At 41.0% G+C, this 10,394-nt stretch overlaps 1 protein-coding gene across 1 annotated transcript; it reads left to right on the top strand.

Moving 5' to 3' along the window:
- Positions 1-1,509: 1,509 nt before the first annotated feature.
- Positions 1,510-4,821, top strand: ccnb1 (cyclin B1). The gene is made up of 9 exons (XM_084383608.1): positions 1,510-1,620; positions 1,870-1,998; positions 2,516-2,629; positions 2,734-2,922; positions 3,005-3,163; positions 3,273-3,509; positions 3,593-3,733; positions 4,018-4,128; positions 4,297-4,821. The coding sequence occupies exons 1-9, from the start codon at positions 1,600-1,602 to the stop codon at positions 4,399-4,401; spliced, it is 1,206 nt and encodes a 401-aa protein (XP_084239734.1). The 5' UTR covers positions 1,510-1,599; the 3' UTR covers positions 4,402-4,821.
- The last annotated feature ends 5,573 nt before the right edge of the window (positions 4,822-10,394 follow it).

The following is a 10,394-nucleotide window of genomic DNA, read 5'->3' as shown; positions in this document are numbered from 1 at the left end:
GAGCAAAGTAAACAAGTTTATGAGAGCTGTGTTGCCTTCAAATGCTCCTCGTAAGCTTCAGCTTCCCTGAGGATTTGTATTCATCAATCAGCTAGGACTGTTCGTTGAGTTTACCTTTCGTCCTGTTTGTTACATCTTCCAATGGACAGCTCGACGAAATGAACAGTCCTCAGGCCAGGGTCAGACCTATGGATCAACTAGGCTGTACACAGTACTGTGATCCAACAATGCCACACAGCATTTGTAGCTGCAGCCTGTTTGCAATGCCCATCCCAAGACAGGCATTTACACAAATACCCAAAAGAAAATAAATACAAAAAACGCAAACACTGGTATAGTAAGACTTGATGGCAAGCAGCAGTTAATTTATGATTTTGTCACTTATCTTTAAAAGTTTAAAATGATCTCATTCATGACCTATTTTGAGTTCTGTGGGAAAGGGGTTCCACATATTGATCCCCTGAACAGCTGCATACTTAAACCTATATGAAAACTAGTGTGACAATTTGAACGTGTTTGGCTGAAGAACACTACAGTTGACATTTAATTTGCGGTGCCCTGTTAGTTAGGTGGTGTGTTTCAACCAATCTGTGCCCATTAAAGGGGTCCATAATTCTTCCATGGTCACCACAAAAGATGAAACGTTCTTAGGCTTGCAGGACTGGAAGCCACTGAGCCTCTCTAATAAAATTACATGTTCCTGATAGATAATCTTTTTTGCAGATTGTTTGTGTTAACCATCATAACAGTCAAATCTCGTATGTAAAACAAGGGAAGAAATAAAGACACAACATTTAATAAAAGCTATTCTATAATAATAATAATAATAATAATAATAATAATGACAATAATAATAATTTATTTGTATAACACCCTTAAAAACAGTATAGTAAAGGCAGTATTCCACACACTGAATTTCATAAATAGGGTTGCCAAGCTCTTATCTGTTTCTTTGAGTTCATCTGCAAACGATGCAGAGGTATGTTCTCCATATTTTCCCTTTTTATTGTTCACGAACACCATTCAAACAGAAAATAAGAAAGCACTGGGCACTGAGGTCTGATGTCTGTGTGCATGTTCTTATGTTTGGGTTAGGAGGAGGGGTAAGTAATTGCAAAAGTAAATCCTTGATCCGTCTGATTGCGGATTAGTTGCCAAACCAAAATACATGTAATCTAGGGTTTATCAAACAGCACATGTAAAACTGTTAAACTACCGATTTTTTTTTTTTAACACAATAAACCAACCATAGTTATTTCCTTATTTTTAAGCAAGTACGTTTGTTTATTCTTTTGTTCGTTTATGGAAAAAGCAGATTAAAAAGTATGTACGCTTTAGAAAGTGTGAAAAAAGCAAAGCAGGACCTAACAGGAAAAGGAAGTGGACAAAAAAAATCTTAGGGACGAGACCAGTGGTTGTCTGGGTAACGCATTTGAAACAGATGCGCTCGACCAATCAGATGCTCGGGGAATTCAGAGCGCAGCGAATCAGGTTGAGGCGAGCGAGGATTTAAACCAAGACGCCGAAGCTAAAAAACTACACGGCATCAGCCTCCATTACGAGTCACCGTCTTTTTGTTGAAGCAGCGCACGTTTCGAAATGGCTCTTCGAGTAACCAGAGTAAGCATTTAATTTGTATTTCTTCTTTTGTTACTAATGACAGGAAAGGTTATCAGAACAAGTATTTATGTATTGAGTTGTTGTTTTGTTAAAATACCTGCAATGTTTAAAGCTCTCGTGCGTCGCTGCGGGCTCTGCTCTCGTGCGTTCCATAGTAGGAATGCGACTAAAGAGACTTGACTAGCCCTTAATATCAACTAAAAACATGATATATAACTTGTATGGCTAATTGCTTTAATTTCTCTACAGAACCGCTTGGCTTCTACCAGGAATGACCTCGCTGGAAAGGCCTGCTCGGTCAACGGGCCTTCCCTGAAGCCTCGAGCGGCGCTTGGTGAAATCGGAAACATCGCAGTCAACAAAGAAACACAGAAAAAGGTAAAAATGACATCTAATCTCATCTGTTTAGCCTATATTTCTAATCTCTGATGGAGCATGAAACGTAAATCTATTTATGCCTAAGTTAACATCGCAGTGCTGCAATGCACACGCACTATAGCATGCCTTCAATATTCTGTGTTTTGTTGGCTTATTATACACCCAGAGGTTTCATTGTATGTTGGCTTTTGATGCATCTTAAGTAAAACTATTGGCAGCTGTACTCAGTGAGGCTCCTAATGTTGTAGAGCAAAAGGGTGTTGGGGAAACAACTTGCCTCTTAATGCACATGCTTGCTTTTTGATTATGTAGGGGGGGCATCTACTGGATTTTCTCATTGATTGTTGGCCCCCCTTGACTCGGTGTAATGCATTTTAAAATGCTTTGTCTGACTGTCTATTGATCAAACATCATACATTTCGTGAGTCAGCAAATCAAGTGTAACCAGCTAATGTTTACTGTTTAAAAATAAAAATAATTCAGCTCTGACTTCACTAATCAATCGCTTTCTTTCTAGAATGTCAAGACGGAGGCCGTGAAGAAGACCAAAGTCACCACCAAAGTTGAGAAAGTAGTTGTCGTTGAACCACCCAAAAATGTTGCTCCCGTTAAACCTGAGCCAGAGGTGCAGGTGAGTGTTTTGTCAATGGCTATCTGGTCATTAAACACAAATGACGGCTGCTGGGTGTGGTTCTCACTCTGTTTATACTCATGTTGGGATTTCTACTGTTCCAGGTTCTTCCTGAACCAGCATCCCCCACTCCAATGGAGACTTCAGGCTGTGAGCCTGCTGACCTCTGTCAAGCATTTTCAGACGTCATCCTGCACACGGCTATCAGGGATGTGGACGCGGATGACTACGAGAACCCCATGCTCTGCAGTGAATATGTGAAAGACATCTACAAGTACCTTCGACAGCTTGAAGTAAGCAACATTTTCACTTATTTTTCTTTGCCACACATGTCCTCTTTTTAGATTCTTTTAACCCAGTTTCCTGTCACCTCAGGTTGAGCAGAACATCAGACCCACTTATCTGCAGGGCAAGGAGGTGACTGGCAACATGCGGGCCATTCTCATTGACTGGCTTGTACAAGTGAACCTCAAGTTCCGCCTGCTGCAAGAGACTATGTACATGACTGTGGGAATCATTGACCGCTTTCTTCAGGTGGGTGACTTTGTCACTCTTAATCACTTGAGCTAAAAACGCCAGCTTTTTTTTTTTAAACAAACCTGATACACCAGTTTCTAAAATCACATACTTGTATCTCAATCAGGACCACCCAGTCCCCAAGAAGCAGCTGCAGCTGGTCGGTGTGACTGCCATGTTCCTTGCTTCCAAATACGAGGAGATGTATCCCCCTGAGATCTCAGACTTTGCCTATGTTACGGACAAGGCCTACACCACCGCCCAGATCCGAGACATGGAGATGACAATCCTCCGGGTGCTCAAGTTCCAACTAGGCCGCCCTCTTCCCCTGCAGTTCCTCCGACGGGCCTCAAAGATCTACGAGGTTTGTAATGTCCTAATCCAGCCAAAACATGATTTGAGACCTCTTCAGCCACTAATGTCCATGCCTGACTTGTCTCCCCACAGGTGACCGCTGATCAACATACCCTGGCAAAATACCTCCTGGAGCTGACCATGGTCGACTATGAGATGGTTCACTTCCCACCTTCCATTGTGGCAAGTGCTGCTTTGGGTCTTACCCTCAAGATCTTAGATGCTGGTGAATGGGTGAGTGACTTCATTAAAAGCTTTATTTTATCCATATTGGCTGTATCTTTTCATAAACGCCAATAGCCCCTCTTTCAAGGCTACCTTGAGTTCACTTTGACACATCCCAGTATAGTTTGTCAATTTTTTTTTTTTTTTTTACAAACTGCTATATTAGCATTTCTATACTGTAGTTAAATCATAAGCACAATAACTTAAATTGTCAGTTAAATTGTTTGGCCTTGTCATTAAATTTGCTTCTGGTTGCTTTTCTGAACTTGACTAACTGTTAAATGTCTCCTCAGGATGTGACGCTGCAGCACTACATGGACTACACAGCAGAGAGTTTGATTCCTGTGATGGCTCACATTGCCAAAAATGTTGTAAAAGTGAACGAGGGGCTGACCAAACACGTAGTAAGTGTCAAAACTTGCATTGCCATCCTGTGACTTGCCTGAACCTCAATCAACTGGTGCATAACTGGCTTAAATGGCTCTCAATTGATGGCACACATTGAATGGCCTTCATTTTGTCCCAGTGTGGCTCCATTTCTATATACTTTAACACTCAGTCTTTTCTTACAGGCCATTAAAGGTAAATACTCGACTTCAAAGCAGATGAGGATCGCCACCATCCCACAGCTCAAATCTTCAGTGGTGAAAGATCTTGCAAAGCAAGTCACCCAGTGAGAGGACTCAATGTTTTAAGCACCATGTGCTGATTTGTACAGTTTTAACTTAAACTTTTTAACGTGACTGAAGGATCAGCACGCTAAGGACCATGACAGTGGTTTGCATGTTTAACCAACTGAAATTGTGTTTTGGTTTTTACGGACTATTTCAAAGTGTGTTCCAAGATTTATTTTCCTGTCAGAAGTCTTACAGTTTTCTAGCATATTCTAACGGCTGCAAATCTTGTGACATCCTTTTAAAATGGTCAGATGTAAAGGATGCAGTGGACTGATGGGGCTCCCCCTTTTTTTTTAAAAATGGGATTGTTTCTTAATGTGTGAATGTGTAAAGTATTTGCTCTACTTAATTTTACTTGTCTTTTTTAAATCTTCTATTAAATGGTTCTAAAAAAAATTCCTCCCTTGTCATTAACTTTAATCACCACTAGAGGGTGCACTAAGCCTGCACTTGCCTCAGATTGGTTCTCTGCCACAGCTTCAGCAGATGACCAACACTGAGGTTATGGGTAAGTTAACCAGAGTCTAGTGGTTAAGATTCTCCTCAGAGCTGCACACTTCAAACATTTATGTAGTAGTCAGTTACCCTAAGCCAGAGTCACCTGAGCTTGAAGTTTTACTCATGTGCGGCCCTCTGGACTGGGCTTAAAGACTTAGGAAGGTGACCTTTCAGTACAGCATTTATACAACGGTTCAGGTCATCCTCCCCTTCAAAACTGTCACTTAGTTTTGACTGATGCAGTCAAAGGTTTTTAAATTGGGGCGTGACCCCCTTTTACACTAGTCTTGTCCCATGATTAAACATTTAGTTCCCCTAAATTGTCATCAGTCATTTAATGACTGACTCGCAATCAGTACTGTGCAGGTAACCGCTAGACAGACCTCAGCCAACATTAGCTTTTTGCAAGTTTATTTGGGATGATACAGAAATGCCATGTGAGGTAATTTAGGAAGTGTAATTTTGTCCCCCCCCCAACTCATGTCTCGCCACACAGCGGTCACAATTACTGTGCTACATTATATCTGCCAATTGAACTTTTTGATTTATCAAAGTATCCAGTTTGCTCTGAAATCTGTTTTCTGTAAAAGGGAAATGTGTTAAAGATATAGGCAGGCTTGAGGAGAAAGGGATTACTCCTAACAGGCTTACATAATTAGGACTGAACAAAGTTTCAGAATATTGCATTAAAGTTACAGAAAAATGGAATCGGCTACATTTACTAAAAAGGGCATTACAAACAGGATAACAATCATAACAAAGAATATACTAGAACATACTAAACATATGTACACACATGACTCACACAACATCCCTCTGGTCTCAAGTGAAAGCAAATGCAGTGTGTACTCTTACAGAAGACACTTATCTATAAAGATTACATAAAAGTAATCTTGATATTTTGTCTTCATGAGCATATGCTTGTGTTGAGGTAATCCAGAAGTACCTGAAAGTAATCAAGTTACACTACATTAATGTTACGATACTTTTACTTTACTCGCTGCATTTTTTTTAACAGGTAATTGGTAACTATCAGAATATTCTTTTAAAATAATTTTGGCTGCGTCCCAAATTGAATACTTTTATTTTTTTACTTTTTTACGCACATGTTTTGTGTTCCTGTTTTTTTATGTTATATTTTGTGAGATGTGTTTTGACCCGCAGGGTCACTGTAGAATGTGTCTTGTCACAGTAGAAAAAGCATTGACGTTTCTAATAGAGTTCACAATGGTTCTGTTCTGGTTAAGACTCTTAGTCATGTAAGTGAGCCAGCATGAACAATACCAGGAAACTGACACAGCTATATGGAATTTAGTCATTTTTATCATCACCTCCGCCAAGGAGGTTATGCTTTCAACCGTTCACCTGTCGGTTGGTTGGTTTGTCAGCAGGATTACACAAAAAACACTAAACAGATTTCCACTAAACTTGAAAGGAGGATGGGTCTGAGCCCAGAATAAACCCCAGTGACCTCTGCTGTGGAGCTTTTTTTCTAATTTTCTTTAACATTGCGGGTGAGGGCATTTTTTCACATTCTTGTTCCTTTCTAAGGGAAATGTGTCTGAATCTTGATGGAAAAAAATCTGGCGTATTTAGGTGGCTGGTATCGATGAGTGAGTACAATTTAATGCAGATCCTAGATCTGGTCAGCTTAATTATGGTCAAGCAGTTATGGGTGGTTTCAAATTTAGAGTGATTCAGCGCTATTGAATTTGATATGAGGCTTGATTAAATTGAAGGGGACTGGTGGGCCTTGGCGGAGGTATGCTTTCCATACTGCATTAAATCCAAATATTTTCAATGAAAACAGCCTGTGAGGATTAAAGCTTTACGGTAACAGTGGAGTTGCTATCTTGTCTTTATATTTACTCGGTTCACTGCTGTGACACTAGTCAGCATCATAATCTTAAAATACTTGTAGATCTCATGTAAACCATGGGTGCAAAGGTTCCTTACAACATCAATTACATCACATCAAGCCACAAGTATTTAAGGCTAATGGACAGGGCAGAGTGGGGGCTGTTATCACTTTAACCCATTCACAGCTGAGACCCTGGAGGAACTGAGCCCACCCAATCCATCCTCCCATCCCCAGGGGGACGCCACGAGAGCTTTGTGTAAAGACCACCTGCCATCTGCATGGTGTGAGTCACTCTACATCATCGGGATCATGAGGCCATCGCTCCTAAACGCCTGCTGGATAACAGCTTGAATACATCTGCTGCTGTATAGGCTGGGACCAGAAATCATCTGCCACTGAAAGAGAAAAAACATTATTTGGCACTCTGGGAGTTTGGGTTTATTGTAGTTCATGCACAGAGTTCATACGTAATATGAGGAGTAAGTTCCACATAAAAAAATCAGCGGTACTTTCACTGTCTTGTGTAGTAGCATCACAGCCAAACCATGCATTGATAGCTTACGTATATAATGCATAACACTGAATCTAAGCTGTGCATCTGTTACCTGACATAATGACATATGTACAGGCAGTAACACTGACACCTCCAGAGCACATCCCTTTCATCCATCCAGCCCTGAGCCTTCTGTTGTTTTCCACAGAGACACATGATAATTAGGCTCAGTTATCCTGCAAAGCCGGGCTTTTAAACCCACAGATCATACTGAGAATTCATACTTGGAGGCTGAGGTCATGACTGGGCAGCCATATCGGTTTACAAGACAGATTCCTCCTGTGCGGGGCTCCAAACCATACACTTGCAGCTGCCTGGAACACTATTTGGCCTTTCTGACAAAGATTCAGCTGTGTGACATTTATTATGATGGAAAATTGAACACAGTGGCTGTGCAGTTCAAGACAACTCACACCAATTGAACTCAGTTAATCCAAATGACAAAAAAAAAACAGATTTCATCACTCAACCCTTGGGGTATCTAACCATACAAATAGTTTTGGTTTTATGTCTGGGGTTAAAGAACTGCCTCCGAGATTTCTGTTTCTACCCCAAAACAATACTTTGTGGTGATCAAGACATTAATAAATTATTCTAAATTCTTTTTACAGAAACATGTCTTTCACTGTCAGCACATTGATAAGCCACCAATTACTGAACAAATGTAGTAAAACAAAAAAAACAGCAAAACTTATGTTTGCCTTCTTTGATGAGATCACAGCTGTGATAAGCCTCACTCACACCGAGACACGTCGCTACAGGCGCAGGCCCTTCAACACCATAGAAAAGTGTGTTGGATGAAACAGCGTGTTGAGCCTGTGGAGTGGGGCTGCGAGCACAACCTGCTTATCAAATGCGAATAATGGCAAAAGTGGGGCCACCAGGCACGCCATACCATAATAAAATCCTGGTTTTGCTGGCGATTGCATGTTGTGGATAGTACCTGATGCCTGGCACGCTTTTTGGTATCCAGCTAAACCAATACTTAAAGGTGCAATGTGTGATAATTTTAATCTAAAACATAAAAAATGTTAACTCAAATTATCAACAGAATGTGAAGAATTACCAGTTTTGACATTATCTCAAAAACTTATGTAATGTGTTTAAGAGTTATACTGAAGGTAGCATGCTAACCAGCCATCTTTCTCCATGGCCGTCCAAAGCTCCTGTGCTAGCGGTGTTAACACCAACAGTCCCCTGGTAGATTGGCTAGCTGCGTGGCTAACAGAGCTAACAGTAGCTACAGTCACAGATATATAAACAGAGTACAGTAAGCAGCAGTTAGCAGTTACTCTGGTGATATACTGCCTCTACTTGTTGGGAGTGGGAGTATAAATCGAAGGTGGCCAATTCTTATGTATTGCAACTTTAAACTTCAATATATCCTCCATTGTCCCTGTGTTTGTGTCGTGTGAAAGATGATGCCACTGCAGTTTCCCAGAGCATCGCTATGATGATCAGATAAGAATCTGACATAAAGAGGGTACTATGTGTAGCGGAAAACATAATTAAGAAAAGTGCCTGGTACCAAAAGTGAGTCAAGTCAAGTTCAGCCGAGCTGTATCATACAGTGGAGGCTTTTGATCCACTTCACAGTTACACATATAAATATTAAGGCAGACCCAAGACCCACAACAGGACCCTACCTGACCTGATTTGACTGAATATTTCCCGGACCAGCTCAGGGTTCAGTTTCTGATTCTAGCAGTGTGAGTGAGCTGTGATGACTTCCACACTTGTGTAATCTCAGGCTGCACTTGGAGACATATTTAACAGAAAGCTTACTGACTCTGGTGATCCCCTGACTTTTAATCCAGCACCACCAGCGAGTTGACATCTGGGGTTCACAGTGAAATATCTCAGCAAAAAGATGGACTGGCATGGAATTTGAACAGACATTTATTGTTCCCGGACACTGAGTCCTAAAGAGTTGATCCCCTCTTGATCTCCTGACTTTTGTTTGAGGTTGACAATTTTTTTTTTTTACATTAACGAGAATATCTCTCTCTATCTTACTTCTGTTATTCATGTCCCCCTCAGGATGAATTGTACTAACTTTGATCTCATAACATTTTATCTAGAGCCATCAACAGATCAAAACTTCCGTTTGTCCAATTCTTTGCTTTATAAACGAATACAGACGTTCTCATCAGCCTCAGCTATCTGTACTTTGCGTATGAGCATGGTAACAAACCCAATTACCATCAACATGTTATCATTGCCAGTGAGAGCCTACATCTTCTGAAATTGTTGTTTTCGTAACCTTAGAATGAGCACCTTATATGTATAGATGGAGCAAGGCCTCTCCCACAGAGTCGGCCATTTCATGCCAGTATGTTTCTACAGTTGCCCAGAATGGAAAAACTATAGCTCGAGAGAGGGCCTTTCACATTTTTCATATTTTTAGTAGCCAGTGTAAGGGAGGGTGAGACAAGGGGTATTTCGTTCGTTGCAATCGGTAAATGCCATTTAATCCTGCTGGTCCTTTAAATGACAACAGTGTACAATCAAAGAAATCACTCAAACTTGATGGCCTTACAAGATCTCCAGTGACATTAACACACATTCTGTGACAACAGTCTGAGAACGTTTGTGCATTCATACACATTTGAGTGTCCTTAAAGCCCAAATGCTTCTGTCCTCTTCCATGTTTATTCAAGCGCTCCCCATTAAATGAATTTGGGAGTCAGCGCTGAGGTCCAGAAAGAATGCAAAGCTTGGCTTCAGACCTCTCAGTATTTCAGTAATACAGATCTCACCCTCAAACACATCGTCCAAGACCAGAGTCAAGAGTTTGGAACACCGTCCCAGTCTAAACATCGTCCAAGATGGCCAGAGATTTAACAAGTGCACCCTTCAAAATGAGTCAATGCCCATTCTCACCTCCCGTCCACCAAGTCTGCTTGTCTCAATTCAATATGACAAAGTCAAACAAACAGCCGGCCCGTGGCAGCACTGTTAGGGTTTCTGTGGGGTGCTAATAGGTTGGCAGCTGGCAAGCAGAATGAGGCCTCTGGGCTTGAGAGTGGTATGAAGCACAAATAAACACAGGGGCATTCATTTTCACAATTTATAGATTTT

Source organism: Pagrus pagrus, assembly GCF_965226575.1.
Source record: "Pagrus pagrus genome assembly, chromosome: 19".
NCBI classification, from domain to species: Eukaryota; Metazoa; Chordata; class Actinopteri; order Spariformes; family Sparidae; genus Pagrus; species Pagrus pagrus.
This window is presented reverse-complemented; position numbering and strand designations above follow the sequence as displayed.

Excerpts from the sequence above, each read along its gene's own strand:
- ccnb1 (XM_084383608.1), top strand. The coding sequence starts at position 1,600 with ATGGCTCTTCGAGTAACCAGA. Across the intron at positions 2,630-2,733 it reads AACCTGAGCCAGAGGTGCAG|GTTCTTCCTGAACCAGCATC; the intron begins GTGAGTGTTTTG and ends CTACTGTTCCAG. Across the intron at positions 3,510-3,592 it reads GGGCCTCAAAGATCTACGAG|GTGACCGCTGATCAACATAC; the intron begins GTTTGTAATGTC and ends GTCTCCCCACAG.